Source organism: Pseudophryne corroboree, chromosome 5, assembly GCF_028390025.1.
Source record: "Pseudophryne corroboree isolate aPseCor3 chromosome 5, aPseCor3.hap2, whole genome shotgun sequence".
Classification (NCBI taxonomy): domain Eukaryota; kingdom Metazoa; phylum Chordata; class Amphibia; order Anura; family Myobatrachidae; genus Pseudophryne; species Pseudophryne corroboree.
The window spans coordinates 708,656,538-708,680,288 of NC_086448.1; the positions used below are offsets into that span (position 1 = coordinate 708,656,538).

Genomic DNA, 23,751 nt, shown 5'->3' on the forward strand with positions numbered 1-23,751 from the left:
TCCAGCATGTTTTACCAGCAGGCGGTATGCCAGCTGTCAGTATACAAACAGCAACATCCCGTCTGTCGGAATCCCAGCAGCGAGGCATCGTGCCACCTCGTGGTCTCGCTGCGCTTGCCACTATTCGGGCTCATTGGCGCTCTCTGCTTGCCACAGGTTATATTCCCACTCGGTTGGTGTAATACCCTGCGGATGTCGGGATTCCATATGTCTGTATTTCAGCGGCTGTCAGGAATCCGGCGTTGGTCTCATTTTAACTGCATCCCGTCCCTCTCACATCTAAATCTCTGCACATTTGCAGTCTGCCCCACCTGCACTGCAGCAATGATCTGCCAGTGTGCACAGGTACTTGCTCTTTTTTGCTGTACTCTCATCTCAGAATCCAATTCATTATCTACTGCAAAAAAACACTAATCTGGGGGCCATTGCAGCCTTGTCCCCTGACCAGTGCTGACCAGCACGAGCATCCAAGCTGATTTGTACTTTCATGGACTATAAACAGAGCGGCTGCACACTCTTAGGCAACATTTTATTTATTGCTGAGACTGCCGCATGTCATGTAAGAATGGAAGACGCCTGGGTAAGGGACCTTACTCTTGTGGCATGCCCTTTTGCTGTCTTAACACCAGTTTGCATGCGACACGCAGTTGGCATTGGGGCAATAACAATGATAGAGAATCCTTTAAACATCAGCGGCCGCAGCTTGCTAAGCCCGAACAGCTGCTGCATGCTGTCTAGGAGTGTGAGAGCACCTTACTGACAAGTTCTCAGGCTCAGCTCTTAGGTCAGCAGAGGATTAGGACAGGGAGCCCACTTTACCCATACTGACAGCTGCACTACTCAGGAACCGCAACCGCAGAGCCTCTGAGCAATGTTATCAAGGGGAACATGTTCAGACTGGTGTGTAGCCTTCAATTTGCATGTCCTACCCATTCCTCATTTAAAGCTGTCCGGAATCTCCCTTACTGGGGAAAAAAGAGAATTATGCCAAGTCAGTTTAGCAGGCAGTTGTCTGTAGCAAGTCACCTGTTACGTGGAGTCTCCTGGATTCTCATGTCAGCAGGCTAACGAGCAAACGAGGTTAATGTGGTGATAACAGCATGCATAGTAGTGGGTCCAACTGTGTCAAGTCTAGCGCAGCTGAAAACTGCAAAATCCTCCCTCTGGGAAGGGTACATTGCAGTTCTGTTATGGTGCCCATACACTTGTGAGATATTAGGTGCTATCCTTCGATTTCAACCGGATCTGTGAGAGAAATCGAAGGATTGTATGCAAATGTAAGGTACCATGAGACGCAATGCGCAGGCACACCGCTCGAATGTCGCATCTCACGATAGTATGTGCTGCACATAATATTTCTCGCATCGCAGTGCGATCGCATGTGTTGTTTTTTTAAACACATGCAATATATTGCACTGCGATGTGCGATGGGCACCCGCCGGGAGCGGCCCGTGGCCGCTCCCACTCGGCGGTCACGTGCCCATCACGTGATTACTATGCGATCTATCGCATGGTAATCACTTTGGCAGTTCAAGTGCGATTTCATCGCACAAGTGTATGGGCACCGTTAGGTTTTCCTGCATCTAAATCAATAGTACAAGTTTAGTGAAGGTCATTATACTCGTATAAATCAGCAATAGTACCATCGCTACATGGGATAATGTCTTGTAAAGTAACGTACTGTAAGCACTGTCTCTCATCCAAAGTATGTAGTGCCGTGTCGGAGGAGAATGCCACTGACACATGAACACATAGCTCAAACTCTATTTGTGACAATTTAGGCCAGGCTTGGCCAACCTGTGGCTGCTCTTAACTTGTGACACTACACATCCCAGCACTGTGCTGAGCCACTGTATTTGAGTGCTATGCAAAATTTTGGCGCAGACGACAGGCCCTGGGAAATGAGTGCTGCGGCCGGCCTGTGTCCACCATCATGAGGGCAACATTGCCATGTGGGTCATAGTTGAGGTGGACACCAGGGTGACTGAGCCCAGTTTTAGAAAGAGATAGGCATCTCATCGGAATTCATCTGCTTGATACTCCACAAAAAGCTTGGCCTGAGCAAAGATTCTGCGCGCTGGGGGAATCGTGGATCTACAGATCCGACCCCAAGACAAAACCGTTCACCCAGCGGATCCCAGTTGGTGCGCCGCCACTGAAGTTCTGGCGAAGACTGGCCGTGTAGCTATCATACCACTGGTGCAGCAGCGCACAGTCACTGGGGACTGGTACGCCAACCAGTGCCTGCCTTAAGTGATGGGTGACATTCCCAGGTGCCGTCCAAGAAATCACACTTGTGGTGCCATTCCCCATCACAACAATGCACCTGCCCACCAGTACAAGAAAGTTGTGAATTTTCTGGCTCATGAACACATCCAGGAGCTTTGTCATCCGCCGTACATTCTAGACCTGGACCTCTGCCACTTCTTCATGTTTCCACAAATCAAGCACAAGAATATGCGTGGGATTCGTTTTGAGTCACCGGAAGTGGCAGTGGAGACCTTAATTCAGCATGTAGAATACATACCTGCTTCGGACTGATCCAGCTGCTTTACCAAGTGGTTTGAGCGCATGCAACTTTGTATAGACTTTAGTGAATAATTTGAAAAAAATGTAATGTTCACTTTGTTTGTAAATATACCGTATATACTCGAGTATAAGTCGACCCGAATATAAGTCGAGGCACCTAATTTTACCACAAAAACCTGGGAAAACTTATTGACTTGAGTATAAGCTTAGGGTGGGAAATGCAGCTCTAGCCGTACACAGCCCTCATACTGCCAGATATGCCCCCCACAGTGCCAGATATGCCCCCCCCCCCAAGTGCCAAATATGCTCCCCCCGCAGTGCCAAGTACAACTTACCATCCCCGCTCCGGCGCTCCTCCGTTGTCTTGTGAAGGACACGGAAGGCACAGCGCGCGCCTTTCCTGTGTCCCTCCTGCGTCTCCGGCGGTGGGTCTGTTAAATGAAGTGCCGGTTCATGAGCCAATCAGAGCTCACGAACGGGTACTTAATTTAATAGACCCGCCGGGGACACAGGAGAGGCGCGCGCTGTGCCCTCCGTGTCCCTCCTTCCCACTTGACTCGAGTATAAGCCGAGGGTTTTTTTTTCAGCACACACAAAAGTGCTGAAAAAGTCGGCTTATACTCGAGTATATACGGTAATATTTCTTGTGCATCTGGAAGCTTATTGCACACCCCTCCTTGATTATGGGTCCACTCCAAGGGAGGAATTTTGATTTTAAGTGTTGTGCCACCGAGCATTGCTGTAGTGCTGTGCTACCCACATATCTGACCTGTGTGCTACAGGTAACATTACTGGTTTCCCTGCACACCTGTATGTGGTAATTACAACTTGCGGTATGGATGATACAATGTTCTATCCAGCTCATCGCATGCTTCATTTTGAATTATATTCCCCCTCATTGATGTTTTTTGGTTTAATGAAATGGGACAAACACAGATTTTATTTTGTTTCCTGGAAATCTGTGTTATTCTTTTCAATGATAATAACTGGATTTAAGGGCAATAGCACTAGTTTGGTGCAGTAGATAAAAGAAATGAGTATGCTGTATATGTGACATTCACAGATAACTGTGTGCACTGCTTGGAGGGAGGCATTCAATATGCCGGCACCGGGATCCCGGCGCTCAGCATACCGACAACTGTTCTCCCTCTTGGGGTATCCACGAAACCCCTGGAGGGAAAATAAATAGCGTAGCGCGTCACCGTGCTGCAGCATGGTGAGCGCAGCAAGCCCGCAAGGGGCTCTTTTTTGTGTGCTCGCCCCACTGCCGGCATGCCGGCAATTGGATCGTGGTGCCGGCATGCTGGGCTCCGGGATCCCAACCATCGGTATAACGTAGTACACCCCTGCTTGGGCATTTGGACATGGTTTGCCTATATTGTAATCTCCTAGGACCAGAGTCCTCTTCCCTCCGGTTCTCTAGCACTTCAGTGACGGACTTGTCTTAGTCAGTGGCCATTTAGGCCGGAATTCCGCTCTCTCATAGCCGGTCATCTCTTCCAGCGGCTCTACTCCTGCTAGTCATCCCGTCGCTGTCACTGTTGGAGACAGGTTCCTCCCTTCGCTGATTTACTCCCTCGCTCACCTTCACCTTCCAGCTGTAGTGTGTGGTGCTAATTGTTACTTTTGCTCTGTTTTTCATGGTTTGGTTGTTTTAATGTAATTACCCTGTAAATAAAGTGTAATAATAATGGTTTCCTTGTTTTGCAGATTAGTAACTTCCTATGATCCCCACAATTTGGTTGGTTACTACAACACAGTCCTATGAAAATTGAATTTAAAAAAAACAAACAAGGAAACCATATAGGACTTCGGAAACTTCTTAAGTCTGGGATTAGCAGCCGAGCTCATTTGTGCACCCAGGGTTCCCCAGCTGTTGACAAGTGGCGGCAGCGTCTTTTTCCCACTGTGCAGGGGCCATTGGCCTGAAAAGCCCCTTTATCGTTCTTCCGTGGTAATCAACTGTCACCCAGCTAGTCATATTACTGATTGGGCCCCATATTTGTTGTTTCAGTGTTCTCGTTTCTTTGGGAACTACATTGACACGTTCTCTGGGTTTACCATGGACTGCACCTGTACAGTAAGAGGTTGAATGAACAGAGAAGCCATTGTTTGTGGTAACTTGAGAAGGCTCCGGAGGAAACAAACCCTACTGTATGAGTAACTGATAGTCCGCATCACTGATTTTCTTTGTTACAAACAAGGAAAAAAACTAGGAAAGAAATAGCTGAAGTTTACAGCTTACTTCATATTTCAGGCACGTGGAGTGTTTTACAGATTAACCTTTTATATGATAGTGACCTATAAGGTTTTTCCATGCATATCTTATGTTAGTACATGCAGAAAGCACTCACCGCTGAAACAATCTTTAATAGAAATACATTGTGCAATTTTCTCTTGCACTGCTTCCTTGTCATGACGTGGTGGTAATGTCATTTTCTGCTAATAGATGCATACAGGGTCCATCTCACAGGAAGAACAAATAGGGTCCATTATTTAAGCTACATTATTTACAGCCAGGAGTCCTCTGTTTGATATTGCGTTGAACATCAGATTACAAGTAAGGGGTAGTGCAAGTAGATAGAGTGCAGGGCTGTTGTGTCTCATTGTCCCTGCAGTACGGTGTGTAGTGTGAACACAATGTGGTAACTCTTGTCTGATTTCCTGGTTACTTTTTAAGATGTTATCTTTGCTTCCAATAGCTCCAGTCCCCTTGAGATATCCGCTCGCTGCCAGCAGCATTTTCCCACCAGTAGATTAAAGTGTTTGAAAGAATGGGTTCAGTTCCCCTGAGTGCAGGGTCTATAGGAAGCTGTGTGTCTCCCCTATATGTACACACACCGTATTGCAAACTATTTTCTCACAGGTTTGAATATAGATTTCATTTTAAGGAGCTTTTACTGCTGATAAAAAGATGTTAATCCCATGTTTACAAGTTTGTTTGTTTTGAAGCTACTGTATGGAGGAGCTAAACTGATCTGCTGTTCACGTGGTCAGTTGTCCACTAGGGGCACTGCTCCATTGGCGCCAATGAATATTTTACTTATGGCAAATCAATACTGTTATACAGTTAATAAACGAGGATCTACTTTTTAAAACATTTTTTTTTTATAATAATAGATCTGTATGTGCATGGAATCTTTCTTTGGGCCCTCTCCAGAGGGTGAAGCCTCTTGGAGCCTCTCTATTTCCTGCACCCTGCAGCTATGGTTGGGCCTTTTTTCCCCAGATATATGCGCTCGAGCTTCCTATGGGACGTAGAATCTCCCGCTCCAATTTTTGCTAAAAGATGGCCTCAAATGGCATGGGTCCTTTTAAGTCCTGCAGAGTACTTGGACATATGTATAATTTATCTTGGCTAAAAAGGTCCTAGATAAAATTTCCGTGCAGAATAATTCCTCATGTGTTTATTAATAATTGAGAAAAAAAAACAAAATCCACAAAATGGTGCACATTAATGCCAGTTTATAAAATAGATCCTAGTCACGCCTTGACGTGCAGTAAAGTCAGCCATTTTGTTGGCGGAATTAATACACGTTCTATCCATTCACCAGTAACTGTAAAACAATGAAGGAGCTCATGGTCTGCGTGGAAGTGCTGGGTACATATTAACCATTTGTAAGGCTCATGAAGCCAGGGTATGAATAGAAGTCTGAGAAACATCATATGAGCCCAAGTGCCAGTCACCAAATAAATATCATTCATTCAGTCAGCGCTAGCAGAAAAGAAGCATGTAGTGACTGTGAGCAAGTCACCTGCATGTACAGGATGGATGACGTTCAGATGGACTGCAAAATATAATAACATAGAGGGGACATAAGTGATTTGTATACTATACAGTACAAATATCTTCTGAATCTTATTGGTTTAATCATTTAATGCAAAGAATGCATTAAACTCCAGGGGCAAACAATTGCATTGTGTGTGAAGCTTTTGATTTCACCGTCACAGCCAGCAGCTAAACTGTGAGAATGTAAAAGTTCCGCTGGAAATTAATCTCATTATAGATAATTATTGCGCCGAAGATCCAGTAGAAATTATTAATCTGATTATAGATACATTTTGAGGCGCTCTGGAATGTGTCTGGATTTTGTCCATCTGTGTTTTTCTTCTTTAGTAGTGCAAGGTGGACCATATAATCAGAAAGTGAGTGTATTATGTGTAATCCATTTTGTCATAGTCTGGTTAAACTTTAGTTCCCTTTTTTTTGTTTTGGTACTTCAGCCTCAGTGTGTCGCCTACAAAGTGTAACGCTTTTAGTCAGCCTTCTGGTGAGCTGAACCAATCTTCATGGGGCAGCAGGATACCAGTTCACTAGGAATCCGTAACCAGGGCCGGTTCTAGCCCTTTTGGCATTCTGGGTGGAAAATAGGGGCGTGGCTTTGTACAGGGGGCGTGGTCAGTTACGCCTCCTGTAGAGTTGTACCCCCATTTGTGCCCCCTGTAGGAGTAGCGCCACTTACACAAAAAAAATTAAAAATTAATACTTACTATCCCCGCTCCTGATTCCCGACCGCTGCAGACCTCCGCTGGTGCCGCTCCTCTCCTCTCCTCGGATTTATGGGACAGATAGACACTAGAGGTCAATTATGACCCCTAGCATCTGTGTCAGTCCCACAATGCTGTGCGGTGAGCGACGACGTCATCGCGCACCGCACAGCAAAGGTCCTCTCCACGAAGTGAAATTAGACGGGTAGCGTCTAATTCCCTTCACAGCGGGGGACACAGCGGGGGGCACAGTAGCTGATCTTGCCATGGTGCGTCGCCCTCCGGAAGGGGCGCCCCGGGAAAAAGTCCTGCTTGCCTGTGGCAAGATCCGCTACTGTCCGTAACCTTACTGAGTTTAGGGGCGCGCGGTGCCTCATCCCACAGTCATACTGGCTACTGCTTGATTGCTGTGGTGGCAAGAATATTTGTTCCATTGTTTTATGGTTAGTACAGTAAGTCATACTGTACATCATGTACATCTCCTGTTCTGCTGCTTTACAACTGTCTCCGTGTCAGATGACAGTGGGCCTGATTCAGCTGCACCGGACCTGTACTGCGTCATTGGACGCACTATGGCTGTAGGGCGTCAGTGATTTGGGGGAGGCGACTGCCTTAAGTTTCCCAAAACGGAGTCTCTGTCTTGGGGGAATGACGAGGCCAGGAGCTCCATCGGAAGATGGAGATTTCCTGGCCTCTTTGTAGGAACTGCGGCAGTCGGCTTGCGCGACCCTATGGGTCATGCGGCCGGCCGATGATGTGGCAGGTGATCTGTTGCTCCATCCTAGGACACAGCACGGATCACTAATGCAAGCAGGAGTCGTCTACCTAGATCACACGGGAATCGGACTGAAAGTCGACAGTAACTAGGTTGACAATGTCTAGGTCGACCACTATTGGTCAACAGTAACTAGGTCGACAGGGTGTCTAGGTCGACAGGGTCTTTAGGTCGACATGTTCTAGGTCGACAGGTCAAAAGGTCTACATGAGTTTTTCAAATTTTTTTTTCTTTTTTTGAACCTTTTCATACTTAATGATCCATGTGGACTACGATTGGAACGGTAATCTGTGCCGAGCGAAGCGGTAGCGGAGCGAAGGCACCATGCCCGAAGCATGGCGAGCGAAGCAGTGCACTAATTGGGGTTCCCGGTCACTTTACGAAGAAAACGACACCAAAATAACATGAAAAACTCATGTCGACCTTTTGACCTGTCGACTTAGAACATGTCGACCTAAAGACCCTGTCGACCTAGACACCCTGTCGACCTAGTTACTGTCGACCAATAGTGGTCGACCTAGACATTGTCGACCTAGTTACTGTCTACTTTCAATCCGATTCCCGATGCACCTCTTGCTGCATTACCATACCAGTGCATTACTGCTGCTGCATCCTTGGAAGCAGTAGCGATAGCAGCTCCTGAATCAGGCCCAGTATGTGGATTACAGTAAAAGTTATTAGGAAGTATCTGTTGCAGATATTTGTCATGCAGCTGATGGTATATTTCCATCAGGTTCTGCATCCATCACTGAGGCGTTTCCTTGTATCACTTGCATAAATAGCACAGCCCAAGCTGCGCTCATCTGTTGCCGCCACTTGGCTTTTTCCTAAGTGACCCAGTGCTTTTGTTGGGATTTCAAAGGACTGAATTCCATGCGTCCTCTGATCAATAGTGATGATGTGCGGGCAATCATGACTACTTCTGTGTACACTTAACAACATCTTGCCTACAGTTGCTGTCTCTTGTGCAAGAACAAGATAATCTGCTGAAATGAGATCTAAAGGGGGGTGAAGCTGGCCGGGGCACCTTCCGCCTTACTCACAGCACAGAGACAGCTCGCTGCTTGTTTTGAGTGTGAGATAGAACGTGGATTCCTTTGGCTTTACCACGAACATCAATTTATGCTCTTTGGTGGGATTGTGAACCTAGGTAACTTTATTAATGGAGACTTTTTTCTTTGATTTTTACAGTTTTACATTTTACTCGCCCTTGTAATACACCACTAGACGGTAGCTGTGTACCTCCTTCTGGTCAGAACAACATTCTTATGTAGTCATCTTAAATGTCATGAGATTGATGAGCTTTTGAAGCATATTGCAAAAGTACCTTGTTTCCTGCTGGCATTGAAGTGGGAGCTACAGTACTAGAACACAGTACAGTACTAGAACACTTCAAGCTTATAACATTCCTTTTTTCCGGTACATGAGTACTAATTGCACATTCAGTCAAATATCTGAGTGATATGTGTTTAATGATGTCAACCAACTAAGTGTATAGCACTTTTACAAACGAGCAATCACACTATAGCACAGCAATAAAGCATAAAGGGCAGCACAAAATAGACAACTACCAGTCTCCTCAAGCCAGTCCCTAGGGTAGACCCCTTGGGCACAGTTCAGTAGTTTTGCTCACTCTCAACTTTCAATGGCAACACACTGTCACAAACTTCGGAATATTCAGGTATATAGGAAGTAGAGACCCGGTTCACACAGTCTGCCTTCTTGGCCACTGATACTCAACAGTCCACAAAGCCCCCAGCCAGTCCTTCCTCCATATCTCCAAATTTCCCAGATCTGTCACCTCTTGTTCCCTTATCACCTGTATGTTGGACAAGGAACACTGTGATAGTCTTTCAAATGCAAGTCCGTACACTACCTCCTTACTGATAAGGTTCGCAGCTTACTATTGGGGTACAGTCTGGCTGTGACATGTTTAATCTTGTTTCTAGAGCAGTCAGACCATCTCCATAGTCTGCTTGGCTTGTATTAGTCCCCTAGGCCAATGTGCAGTACACATTGTCATAGCTTTCTCTGCACTGCAATGTAGGGTCTGTGACATGGCAACATAGGGAAGGTCCGCAGGTAGACAGAAACGTGAGCTGTCTTACTGAGTTACAAACACAATCCTTGTACAGACCCTGAAGCTTTGCTGCCTGTACCTGCGAAAGTAAAGGGCCCTACACATTTTAGCGATCCACTGCCGAGCTGCCCGACGGCGGATACGGCCGACAGGCGACCCGGAGGCGGGGGGGAGGTGACGGGAGGAGTGAAGTTTATTCACTCTCCCCGTCACCCGGCTCCATTGCAGCGCAGGCAAATATGGACGAGATCGTCCATATTGGCCTGCATGCACAGGCGACGGGGCACCAGCGATGAACGAGCGTGGGGCCGCGCATCGTTCATCGCTTGTGCCTCAACACTCACAGATATGAACGAGATCGTTCATATCTTTGACTATTATCGCCCAGTGTGTAGGGCCTATAACAATCCAACGTATGGCCTAATATTTGATAACGTAGCATTCTGAGGTAATGGAAAAAAATATTTACAAAATAAAAGAAATTATTCCAAGGAAGCCTTTTTTAAATAATATTAAGGCCCTATCGCTTTAAAGAAATCATGTTTGATGGAACTGAACCTTTCATTTATTTAGCAATAGTTATTATATTTTCTCTAACGTCCTAAGTGGATGCTGGGGACTCCGTAAGGACCATGGGGAATAGCGGCTCCGCAGGAGACTGGGCACATCTAAAGAAAGCTTTAGGACTAACTGGTGTGCACTGGCTCCTCCCCCTATGACCCTCCTCCAAGCCTCAGTTAGATTTCTGTGCCCGACGAGAAGGGTGCACACTAGGGGCTCTCCTGAGCTTCTTAGTGAAAGTTTTAGTTTAGGTTTGTTATTTTCAGTGAGACCTGCTGGCAACAGGCTCACTGCATCGAGGGACTAAGGGGAGAAGAAGCGAACTCACCTGAGTGCAGAGTGGATTGGGCTTCTTGGCTACTGGACATTAGCTCCAGAGGGACGATCACAGGCTCAGCTTGGATGGGTCCCGGAGCCGCGCCGCCGGCCCCCTTACAGAGCCAGAAGAGCGAAGAGGTCCGGAAAAATCGGCGGCAGAAGACGTTCCTGTCTTCAATAAGGTAGCGCACAGCACTGCAGCTGTGCGCCATTGCTCTCAGCACACTTCATACTCCGGTCACTGAGGGTGCAGGGCGCTGGGGGGGGGCGCCCTGAGACGCAATAAAACATGATAAAAATACCTTACATGGCAAAAAATACATCACATATAGCTCCTGGGCTATATGGATGCATTTAACCCCTGCCAGAATATACAGAAAAACGGGAGATAGGCTCCGCCCCCTTTTCGGCGGCCTTATCTCCTCAGCACACTGGCGCCATTTTCCCTCACAGCTCAGTTGGAGGGAAGCTCCCTGGCTCTTCCCTGCAGTCACTACACTACAGAAAGGGTTAAAAAAAGAGAGGGGGACACTAATTAGGCGCAGTATTAAAACATACAGCAGCTATAAGGGGAAAAACACTTATATAAGGTTATCCCTGTATATATATATAGCGCTCTGGTGTGTGCTGGCATACTCTCCCTCTGTCTCCCCAAAGGGCTAGTGGGGTCCTGTCCTCTATCAGAGCATTCCCTGTGTGTGTGTGCTGTGCGTCGGTACGTTTGTGTCGACATGTATGAGGAGAAAAATGATGTGGAGACGGAGCAGAGTGTCTGTAACAGTGATGTCACCACCTAGGGGGTCGACACCTGAGTGGATGTACTGTTGAAAATTACGTGACAGTGTCAGCTCTGTATAAAAAAACAGTGGTTGACATGAGACAGCCGGCTACTCAGCTTGTGCCTGTCCAGACGTCTCATAGGCCGTCAGGGGCTCTAAAGCGCCCGTTACCTCAGATGGCAGATACAGACGCCGACACGGATACTGACTCCTGTGTCGACGGTGAAGAGACAACCGTGATTTCCAGTAGGGCCACACGTTACATGATTGAGACAATGGAAAATGTTTTATACATTTCTGATAATACGAGTACCACCAAAAAGGGGTATTATGTTCGGTGAGGGAAAAACTACCTGTAGTTTTCCTGAATCTGAGAAATAAAATGAGGTGTGTGATGATGCGTGGGTTTCCCCCCCGATAACAATTGATAATTTCTTAAAAAGTATTGGCTGTATACCCTTTCCCGCCAGAGGTTAGGGTGCGTTGGGAAACACCCCCTAGGGGGGATAAGGCGCTCACACGCTTGTAAGAACAAGGGCTCTACCCTCTCATGAGATGGCCGCCCTTAAGGATCCTGCTGATAGAAAGCAGGAGGGTATCCAAAAATGTATTCACACACATACTGGTGTTATACTGCGACCAGCAATCGCCTCAGCCTGGAGGTGCAGTGCTGGGTTGGCATGGTCGGATTCCCTGACTGGAAATATTGATATCCTAGATAAGGATAGTATATTATTGCCTATAGAGCATTTAAAAGATGCATTTCTATATATGCATGATGCACAGCGGAATATTTGCCGACTGGCATCAAGTATAAGTGCGTTGTCCAATTCTACCAGTAAAATGGTCAGGTGATGCGGATTCCAAGCGGCATTTGGAAGTATTGCCTTTGAAAAGGGGACATTTGGGGTCGGTCTTTTAGACCTGGTGGCCACGGCAACAACTGGGAAATCCACGTTTGTACCCCAGGTCGCCTCTCAAAATAAGACGCTGTATTATCAGGCGCAGTCCTTTGTTGGCAAGCGGACAAAAGGTTCCTCTTTTCTGCTCGTGACAGAGGGAGAGGAAAAAGGCTGAAGAGATTACCCAGTTCCCAGGAACAGAAATCCTTTCCCGCCTCTGCAAAGCCCTCAGTATGACGCTAGGGCCTTACAAGCTCAGGCACGGTGGGGGCCCGTTCTCAATGAATTCAGTGCACAGTGGGCTCACTCGCAAGTAGACCCCTGGATCCTTCAGGTAATATCTCAAGGGTACATATTGAAATTCGAGACGTCTCCCCCTCGCCGTTTCCAAAAGTCGGCTTAACCGACGTCTCCCTCTGACAGGGAGGCAGTTTTGGAAGCCATTCACAAGCTGTATTCCCAGCAGGTGATAATCAAGGTACCCCTCCTGCAACAGGGAACGGGGTATTATTCCACACTATTGTGGTACCGAAGCCAGACGGCTCGGTGAGACCGATTCTAAAATCTAAAATCTTTGAACACTTACATACAGAGGTTCAAATTCAAGATTGAGTCACTCAGAGCAGTGATTGCGAACCTGGAAGAAGGGGACTACATGATGTCTCGGGACATCAAGGATGCTTACCTTCATGTCAAAATTTACCCTTCTCACCAAGGGTACCTCAGGTTATGGTACAGAACTGTCACTATCAGTTCAGACGCTGCCGTAGGGATGGTCCACGGCACCCCGGGTCTTTACCAAGGTAATGGCCGAAATGATATCCCTTCGAAGGAAGGGAATTTTAGTTATCCCTTACTTGGACAATTCCCTGATAAGGGTAAGATCCAGGGAACAGTTGGAAGTCGGTGTAGCACTATCTCAGGTAGTGTTGCGGCAGCACGATTGGATTCTCAATATTCCAAAATCGCAGCTGGTTCCGACGACTTGTCTTCTGTTTCCTAGGGATGTTCCTGGACACAGTCCAGAAAAAAGGTGTTTCTCCCGGAAGAGAAAGCCAGGGAGTTATCCGAGCTAGTCAGGAACCTCCTAAAACCGAACCAAGTCTCAGTGCATCAATGCACAAGGGTTCTGGGTAAAAATGGTGGCTTCCTACGAAGCAATCCCATTCGTTAGATTCCACGCAAGAACTTTCCAGTGGAACCTACTGGACAAATGGTCCGGGTCGCATTTTCAGATGCATCAGCGGATAACCCTGTCACCAAGGACAAGGGTATCCATCATGTGGTGGTTGCAGAGTGCTCACCTTCTAGAGGGCCGCAGATTCGGCATTCAGGACTGGGGCCTGGTGACCACGGATGCCAGCCTGCGAGGCTGGGGAGCAGTCACACAGGGAAGGAATATCCAGGGCTTAGGGTCAAGCCTGGATACATCACTTCACATAAATATCCTGAAGCTAAGGGCCATTTACAATGATCTAAGCTTAGCAAGACCTCTGCTTCAAGGTCAGCCGGTGTTGATCCAGTCGGACAACATCATGGCAGTCACCCACGTAAACAGACAGGGTGGCACAAGAAGCAGGAGGGCAATGGCAGAAGCTGCAGGGATTCTTCGCTGGGCGGAAAATCATGTGATAGCACTGTCAACAGTATTCATTCCGGGAGTGGACAACTGGGAAGCAGACTTCCTCAGCACGACCTCCACCCGGGAGAGTGGGGACTTCACCCAGAAGTCGTCCACATGATTAAAAAACTCGACCGGTATTGCGCCAGGTCAAGAGACCCTCAGGCAATAGTTGTAGACGCTCTGGTAACACCGTGGGTGTACCAGTCAGTGTATGTGTTCCCTCCTCTGCCTCTCATACCCAAGGTACTGAGATTGATAAGATGGAGAGGAGAAAGCACTATATTCGTGGCTCCGGATTGGCCAAGAAGGACTTGGTAACCGGAACTTCAAGAGATGCTCACGGAGGATCCGTGGCCTCTACCTCTAAGAAGGGACCTGCTCCAGCAAGGACCCTGTCTGTTCCAAGACTTACCGCGGCTGCGTTTGACGGCATGGCGGTTGAACGCCGGATCCTGAAGGAAAAAAGGCATTCCGGATGAAGTCATCCCTATCCTGATCAAAGCCAGGAAGGATGTAACCGCAAAAACATTATCACCGCAATTGGCGAAAATATGTTGCGTGGTGCGAGGCCAGTAAGGCCCGACGGAGGAAATTCAACTGGGTCGATTCCTACATTTCCTGCAAACAGGAGTGTCTATGGGCCTGAAATTGCGGTCCATTAAGGTTCAAATTTCGGCCCTGTCAATTTTCTTCCAAAAAGAACTAGCTTCAGTCCCTGAAGTTCAGACGTTTGTAAAAGGGGTACTGCATATACAGCCTCCTTTTGTGCCTCCAGTGGCACTTTGGGATCTCAATGTAGTTTTGGGTTCCAAAAGTCACATTGGTTTGAACCACTTAAATCTGTGGAGTTAAAATATCTCACATGGAAAGTGGTCATGCTGTTGGCCCTGGCCTGGGCCAGGCGCGTGTCAGAATTGGCGGCTTTATCCTAAAAAAGCCCTTATCTGATGTTCCATTCGGACAGGGCGGAATTGAGGACTCGTCCTCAGTTTCTCCCCAAGGTGGTTTCAGCGTCTCATCTGAACCAACCTATTGGTGGTGCCTGCGGCTACTAGGGACTTGGAGGCCTCCAAGTTGCTAGACGTTGTTAGTGCCCTGAAAATATATGTTTCCAGGACGGCTGGAGTCAGGAAATCTGACTCGCTGTTTATCCTGTGTGCACCCAACAAGCTGGGTGCTCCTGCTTCTAAGCAGACTATTGCTCGTTGGATTTGTAGTACAATTCAGCTTGCACATTCTGTGGCAGGCCTGCCACAGCCAAAAATCTGTAAATGCCCACTCCACAAGGAAGGTGGGCTCATCTTGGGCGGCTGCCCGAGGGGTCTCGGCTTTACAACTTTGCCGAGCAGCTACTTGGTCAGGAGCAAATACGTTTGTAAAATTCTACAAAATTGATATCCTGGCTGAGGAGGACCTGGAGTTCTCTCATTTGGTGCTGCAGAGTCATCCGCACTCTCCCGCCCGTTTGGGAGCTTTGGTATAATCCCCATGGTCCTTACGGAGTCCCCAGCATCCACTTAGGACGTTAGAGAAAATAAGAATTTACTTACCGATAATTCTATTTCTCATAGTCCGTAGTGGATGCTGGGCGCCCATCCCAAGTGCGGATTGTCTGCAATACTTGTACATAGTTATTGTTACAAAAATCGGGTTATTATTGTTGTGAGCCATCTTTCAGAGGCTCCTCTGTTATCATGCTGTTAACTGGGTTCAGATCACAGGTTATACGGTGTGATTGGTGTGGCTGGTATGAGTCTTACCCGGGATTCAAAATCCTTCCTTATTGTGTACGCTCGTCCGGGCACAGTATCCTAACTGAGGCTTGGAGGAGGGTCATAGGGGGAGGAGCCAGTGCACACCAGTTAGTCCTAAAGCTTTCTTTAGATGTGGCCAGTCTCCTGCGGAGCCGCTATTCCCCATGGTCCTTACGGAGTCCCCAGCATCCACTACGGACTATGAGAAATAGAATTATCGGTAAGTAAATTCTTATTTTTTTCAATCATTTTTGCATTAATTTAGCATACATGCCTATAGAGCGATTAAACACCAGTCACCTTCTAATGGTATGTCTGTAAACATAATTAGGCCAATTACTTTAATTTTCAGGTAAAAAAAGTTACTTCAAAGGAATATCTAAACATAAAATTCTTGGATTTTGCAGAGGTGTCTATCCTCCTACAGACTCCTCGTGCTGCATTTGTATTTTATGCATAGTCTCTTCCCTGCAACTTTGCAGTTCCATACAAGGGGGAATTGGCCACATAGGGGCAGATTTATTAAGCTCTGTGAAGTGATAAATTGGAAAGTGATAAAGGACCAGCCATTAAGCTCCTGTCATTTTTCAAACCCAGCCTGTGACGTGATTGGCTGGTCCTTTATCACCTTCCACTTTATTACTTCACCAAACTTAATATATCTGCCCCGTAGTGCTTTGGGGCATAGGAAGAGATTGAGCAAGGTGCCTCGGTGATGCCCTCACTGTGCTGCATCTGCATCTGTTCAGCCTTTTAATGACCCCCGAACAGTACAGAGGTTGAGTTGTTGAGGTGAAGTGAACTATAAGGGAGTTGTATTTAGGGGGCAGAACATAAAGGAGAGAACTGACATTCATCTAAAAACTGCCTGTTAATCTCCTCCATTACCATGTCATATTCTGTCTTGAGCTCTCCATGGGATGCTGTGACGTTGCCTAGTAGATCTTCACCATGGTTATGTGGCTAAAGAGAAGAAGCGCTTTCCCACATGATAGAATGATGATGTTCTACTGTGCTCTGCAAAATTCTGTTTTCTTTTAAAGGGAGGGAGTTTGGTACAGTAGGGGGCAAATGGTATTATAATTTTGATACTGGTACCAAGAATAAAGTTCTTTGTCCTGTTTAATAACATATTCACCTTAATCTGACAACTCTGCTCTTGGTGAGATACACACGTCTCTAATGGAAATAAAGACTTATCCGTGGACCAAATAGGATCAAAGGCAGTTGATGAAAGTGTTTCACTCCATGTTCCCACTTCAGACCTAACGGTCCTAAGCTTTCTTGGCACCCAAAGCACACAGCTTTTCTTAGCATTACTTGCAGCAGTACTTTGATGTGGACTGGGCAGCTTGGGTGGGAATGTGGAGAATGGAGCCATCGTTCCCCCTTTCCGACCATGTTACGTTTTGTGGCCTAGGTTACACTTGTTTTTGCTGTGTTTTTTTTTATTTACTTCTGTATTATTCCGTAACTATTTTAAGCAAACCAAAATGGGTGCAATTATGTTTGTTCTGGGCTTGTTTCGTGTTAAAGTGTAGGCATCCTGTCTTTTTGGGTGCACGTTGGCAAATGTATCGACTACCTATAGAATACGATGGTGCTTTTTCAGTATTAGACCACATGGGCATGTGTCTTGTGCTGCTGGTATATTCAGCAGGCGTCTAGGTGGCTAACTTTCTCTACACCAAGTCGCCCAGGAAGTTGCTCTCGCTGTATTTGCAATGGGCGATACCAGAAGCGTTTTGCAGCAGTAGAAAACTGCTTTCTGTTTTGTCTTATCCTGGATAAATGAAAAAGCGAATATTGATCATCGATAGTACTGAGTGCATCCTTCCCCTCACATTCTTCCCCTTGTCTTTTGCCAAACCTTCATTCTGTTTGGATCTGTCATCGTAATGATTGAAAACTAAATATCCTCCACTTAAACGTTGATTGCTTTGCTGTGCAGATTAACGGATGCGGCCACTACTTCTACCTCTCCCTAATCCAAGTGCAGATGTCATGTCTAGACAGTGCTCCGTTACCTGGGACATTTCAGAGCCCAGTGTGCAGCAAAGAATATATCGCCTCAGAATACAACATGTTTTGTTTTGTGTTTTTCGTTTTGATTACCCATAAAAGTCCATCTTTGTCCTCTGCACTGTAGCCCGTTGTTGTTGTCGGGTGTCAGTCTGTTTTTATAAGTATGCATGTCGCCAAGCTAAGTTTCATATGCACTACTTTCCCTCCGGTTTATTTTTCTGTGAGAAACTTCACTAACAATCCCTTCCACCCTTGAGAGGGCTGTGGATTGCTTGCACTGTCAATACATCTCAAGAATCCTTTGTGGGATAAAATAAACCACCCTGTTCTTTTCTCAGGAGAGGCGGTAGAATTTCAGCCACTATTTCAAATGCAGATAATACCTTGTTTGGAGAAGTCCTGAAAAGGAAAAAAAAAGTGGTTTACGTTAGAGTGAATTATCACCTAGGCTGGCTGCGTGCGTGTGTTTGTGCCAGCAACACGATACTGTGGGAAAGTCTGCAGCCACCTTGGGAGATGGTGAGAAATAGAGTCCTGCTCAGACATACAATGGGTTATGCTCTTTGGATTGCTTTTTAATGGGTTACCTTGGCTATTTTAGCCCACTAGATCATGACCATTATAAATGCAGTAAGATGCCTGTTTTGGCAACCGCTCGGTCCCATGTGGTTGCAGCGCCTCAACTATTACATTCTGGTCTGAACTAGAAGAAATAATAGATCTGGTCAATGTCTTGGCTTTATTCAGGCTGGGTATTGGCTAGGTAAAGGTGGCATTTGTTACAAAGTAACAGTAAAACAAAAATGTTTTAATGAAGAATTATCAAAGTTATTACGGAACTGTTTAGGAACACAGTGTACCAATCTCGCTACGGGTGTGGTTCATCAAATTGACAGTATCTAGGTCGACAATGTTTAGGTCGACCACTATAGGTCGACAGTCACTAGGTCGACATGGATGGATGGTCGACAGGGTTTCTAGGTCGACATGTACTAGGTCGACAGGTCTAAAGGTCGACATGAGGTTTCTTTTTTTTTTGGGGGGGGGGGGTCGTTTTCTTCGTAGAGTGACCGGGATCCCCAATTAGTGCACCGCGTCCCCTCGCATGGCTCGCTTCGCTTGCCATGCTTCGGGCATGGTGCCTTCGCTCCGCTACCGCTTCGCTCGGCACAGATTACCGTTCCAATCGTAGTCCACGTGGATCGTTAAGTATGAAAAAATTAAAAAAAAGAAAAAAAATGTGAAAAACTCATGTCGACCTTTAGACCTGCCGACCTAGCACATGTCGACCTTCCATCCATGTCGACCTAGTGACTGTCGACCTATAGTGGTCGACCTAAACATTGTCGACCTAGACAGTGTCGACCTTCAGACCGGATCCCTCTCGCTACACCCCCTTTTCTCTAACGTCCTAAGTGGATGCTGGGACTCCGTAAGGACCATGGGGAATAGCGGCTCCGCAGGAGACTGGGCACAAAAGTAAAAGCTTGAACTAGCTGGTGTGCACTGGCTCCTCCCCCTATGACCCTCCTCCAAGCCTCAGTTAGATTTTTGTGCCCGAACGAGAAGGGTGCATGCTAGGTGGCTCTCCTGAGCTGCTTAGAGTAAAAGTTTATTTTAGGTTTTTTATTTTCAGTGAGTCCTGCTGGCAACAGGCTCACTGCATCGTGGGACTAAGGGGAGAAGAAACGAACTCACCTGCGTGCAGAGTGGATTGGGTTTCTTCGGCTACTGGACATTAGCTCCAGAGGGACGATCACAGGTTCAGCCTGGATGGGTCCCGGAGCCGCGCCGCCGGCCCCCTTACAGAGCCAGAAGAACGAAGAGGTCCGGTGAAATCGGCGGCAGAAGACGTTCCTGTCTTCAACTAAGGTAGCGCACAGCACTGCAGCTGTGCGCCATTGCTCTCAGCACACTTCACACTCCGGTCACTGAGGGTGCAGGGCGCTGGGGGGGAGCGCCCTGAGACGCAATAAAAACAAATACCTTAGGATGGCAAAAGAAATACATCACGTATAGCTCCTGGGCTATATGGATGTATTTAACCCCTGCCAGTTTTCCAGAAAAAAGCGGGAGATAAGGCCGTCGTGAAGGGGCGGAGCCTATCTCCTCAGCACACAAGCGCCATTTTCACTCACAGTTCCGCTGGAAGGACAGCTCCCTGACTCTCCCCTGCAGTCCCTACAGAATCAGGGTAAAAACGAGAGAGGGGGGGCACTATTGGCAGCTAAATTATAAACAGCAGCTATAAAAGGGAGTAACACTTATATAAGGTTATCCCTATATATATATATAGCGCTCTGGTGTGTGCTGGCAAACTCTCCCTCTGTCTCCCCAAAGGGCTAGTGGGGTCCTGTCCTCTATCAGAGCATTCCCTGTGTGTGTGCTGGGTGTCGGTACGATTGTGTCGACATGTATGAGGAGGAAAATGATGTGGAAGCAGAGCAATTGCCTGTATTAGTGATGTCACCCCCTAGGGAGTCGACACCTGACTGGATGGTTGTATTTAAAGAACTACGTGACAATGTCAGCACTTTACAAAAAACTGTTGACGACATGAGACAGCCGACAAATCAATTAGTGCCTGTCCAGGCGTCTCAGACACCGTCAGGGGCGATAAAACGCCCGTTACCTCAGTGGGTCGACACAGACTCAGACACGGATACTGAGTCCAGTGTCGACGGTGAGGAGACAAACGTAATGTCCAGTAGGGCCACACGTTACATGATCACGGCAATGAAGGAGGCATTGAACATTTCTGACACTACAAGTACCACAAAGAAGGGTATTATGTGGGGAGTAAAAAAACTACCAGTAGCTTTTCCTGAGTCAGATGAATTAAATGAGGTGTGTGATAAAGCGTGGGTTTCCCCCGATAAAAAAGTGCTAATTTCTAATAAATTATTGGCACTATACCCTTTCCCGCCGCCAGAGGTTAGGGCGCGTTGGGAAACACCCCCTAGAGTAGATAAAGCGCTCACACGTTTATCTAAACAAGTAGCGTTACCGTCTCCTGATACGGCCGCCCTCAAAGAACCAGCGGATAGAAGGCTGGAAAATATCCTGAAGGGTATATACACACATACTGGTGTTATACTGCGACCAGCAATCGCATCAGCCTGGATGTGCAGTGCTGGAGTGGCGTGGTCGGATTCCCTGACTGAAAATATTGATACCCTGGATAGGGACAGTATATTACTAACTATAGAGCATTTGAAGGATGCATTACTATATATGCGTGATGCACAGAGGGATATTTGCACCCTGGCATCAAGAGTGAGTGCTATGTCCATTTCTGCCAGAAGAGCGTTATGGACGCGACAGTGGTCAGGGGATGCGGATTCCAAACGACATATGGAAGTATTGCCGTTTAAAGGGGAGGAGTTATTTGGGGCCGGTCTATCGGACCTGGTGGCCACGGCAACGGCCGGAAAGTCCACCTTTTTACCCCAGATCACCTCTCAGCAGAAAAAGACACCGTCTTTTCAAACTCAGTCCTTTCGTTCCCATAAGTACAGGCGGGCAAAAGGCCACTCATTTCTGCCCCGGGGCAGAGGAAGAGGAAAAAGACTGCACCAGGCAGCCTCTTCCCAGGAGCAGAAGCCCTCCTCTGCTTCTGCCAAGTCTTCAGCATGACGCTGGGGCTTTACAAGCGGACTCGGACACGGTGGGGGCCCGTCTCAAAAATTTCAACGCGCAGTGGGCTCACTCGCAAGTGGACCCCTGGATTCTGCAGGTAGTATCACAGGGGTACAAACTGGAATTCGAGACGTCTCCCCCTCGCCGGTTCCTGAAGTCTGCTCTACCAAAGTCTCCCTCCGACAGGGAGGCAGTTTTGGAAGCCATTCACAAGCTGTATTCCCAGCAGGTGATAATCAAGGTACCTCTCCTACAACAGGGAAAGGGGTATTATTCCACGCTGTTTGTGGTACCGAAGCCGGACGGCTCGGTGAGACCAATTTTAAATCTAAAATCCTTGAACACTTACATAAAGAGGTTCAAATTCAAGATGGAGTCACTCAGAGCAGTGATAGCAAACCTGGAAGAAGGGGACTATATGGTGTCTCTGGACATCAAAGATGCTTATCTCCACGTCCCAATCTACCCTTCTCACCAAGGGTACCTCAGGTTTGTAGTACAAAACTGTCATTATCAGTTTCAGACGCTGCCGTTTGGGTTGTCCACGGCACCTCGGGTCTTTACCAAGGTAATGGCCGAAATGATGATTCTTCTTCGAAGAAAAGGCGTTTTAATTATCCCTTACTTGGACGATCTCCTGATAAGGGCAAGGTCCAGGGAACAGTTAGAAGTCGGAGTAGCACTATCTCAGTTAGTGTTACGTCAGCACGGGTGGATTCTAAATATTCCAAAATCGCAGCTGATTCCAACGACACGTCTCCTGTTCCTAGGAATGATTCTGGACACAGTCCAGAAAAAGGTGTTTCTCCCAGAGGAGAAGGCCAGGGAGTTATCCGAGCTAGTCAGGAATCTCCTAAAACCAGGCCAGGTGTCAGTGCACGAGGGTCCTGGGAAAAATGGTGGCTTCTTACGAAGCGATTCCATTCGGAAGATTCCATGCAAGAACGTTTCAGTGGGATCTTCTGGACAAATGGTCCGGATCGCATCTTCAGATGCATCAGCGGATAACCCTGTCGCCAAGGACAAGGGTGTCTCTTCTGTGGTGGCTGCAGAGTGCTCATCTACTAGAGGGCCGCAGATTCGGCATTCAGGATTGGATCCTGGTGACCACAGATGCCAGCCTGAGAGGCTGGGGAGCAGTCACACAGGGACAAAATTTCCAGGGCTTGTGGTCAAGCATGGAAACATCTCTTCATATAAACATTCTGGAACTAAGGGCCATTTACAATGCCCTAAGTCAAGCAAAACCCCTGCTTCAGGGTCAGGCGGTATTGATCCAATCGGACAACATCACGTCAGTCGCCCACGTAAACAGACAGGGCGGCACGAGAAGCAGGAGGGCGATGGCAGAAGCTGCAAGGATTCTTCGCTGGGCGGAGAATCATGTGATAGCACTGTCAGCAGTGTTCATTCCGGGAGTGGACAACTGGGAAGCGGACTTCCTCAGCAGACACGACCTTCACCCGGGGGAGTGGGGACTTCATCCAGAAGTCTTCCAAGAGATGGTAAACCGTTGGGAAAAACCAAAGGTGGACATGATGGCGTCCCGTCTCAACAAAAAACTAGACAGATATTGCGCCAGGTCAAGGGACCCTCAGGCAATAGCGGTGGACGTTCTGGTAACACCATGGGTGTACCAGTCAGTGTATGTGTTCCCTCCTCTGCCTCTCATACCAAAAGTACTGAGAATCATAAAAAGGAGAGGAGTAAGAACTATACTCGTGGTTCCGGATTGGCCAAGAAGGACTTGGTACCCGGAACTTCAAGAGATGCTCACGGAGGACCCGTGGCCTCTACCTCTAAGAAAGGACCTGCTCCGGCAGGGACCTTGTCTGTTCCAAGACTTACCGCGGCTGCGTTTGACGGCATGGCGGTTGAACGCCGGATCCTGAAGGAAAAAGGCATTCCAGAAGAAGTCATCCCTACCCTGATAAAGGCCAGGAAGGATGTAACCGCGAAACATTATCACCGCATTTGGCGAAAATATGTTGCGTGGTGTGAGGCCAAAGAGGCCCCTACAAAGGAATTTCAACTGGGTCGCTTCCTACATTTCCTGCAAACAGGACTGTCTATGGGCCTAAAATTAGGGTCCATTAAGGTTCAAATTTCGGCCCTGTCGATTTTCTTCCAAAAAGAACTGGCTTCAGTGCCTGAAGTCCAGACGTTTGTCAAAGGGGTACTGCATATACAGCCTCCTTTTGTGCCCCCGGTGGCACCTTGGGATCTCAATGTGGTTTTGGGGTTCCTAAAATCACATTGGTTTGAACCACTCACCAC

The 23,751-nt window shown here is 47.4% G+C and overlaps 1 protein-coding gene across 2 annotated transcripts in view; it reads left to right on the forward strand.

Annotated features, from left to right (window-relative positions):
• The window catches only part of MRPS28 (mitochondrial ribosomal protein S28), a 175,253-nt gene that overhangs the window by 119,783 nt on the left and 31,719 nt on the right, over positions 1 to 23,751 (forward strand). The window contains exon 3 of one of the 2 annotated variants that reach the window (XM_063923938.1): positions 4,240 to 5,610. The exons of the other annotated variant lie outside the window; for it this stretch is intronic. Coding sequence (XP_063780008.1) covers positions 4,240 to 4,297 — 58 coding nt within the window. The 3' untranslated portion in view covers positions 4,298 to 5,610. Of the gene's footprint in view, positions 1 to 4,239; positions 5,611 to 23,751 lie in introns of those variants that run through there. 2 annotated transcript variants of the gene reach the window in all.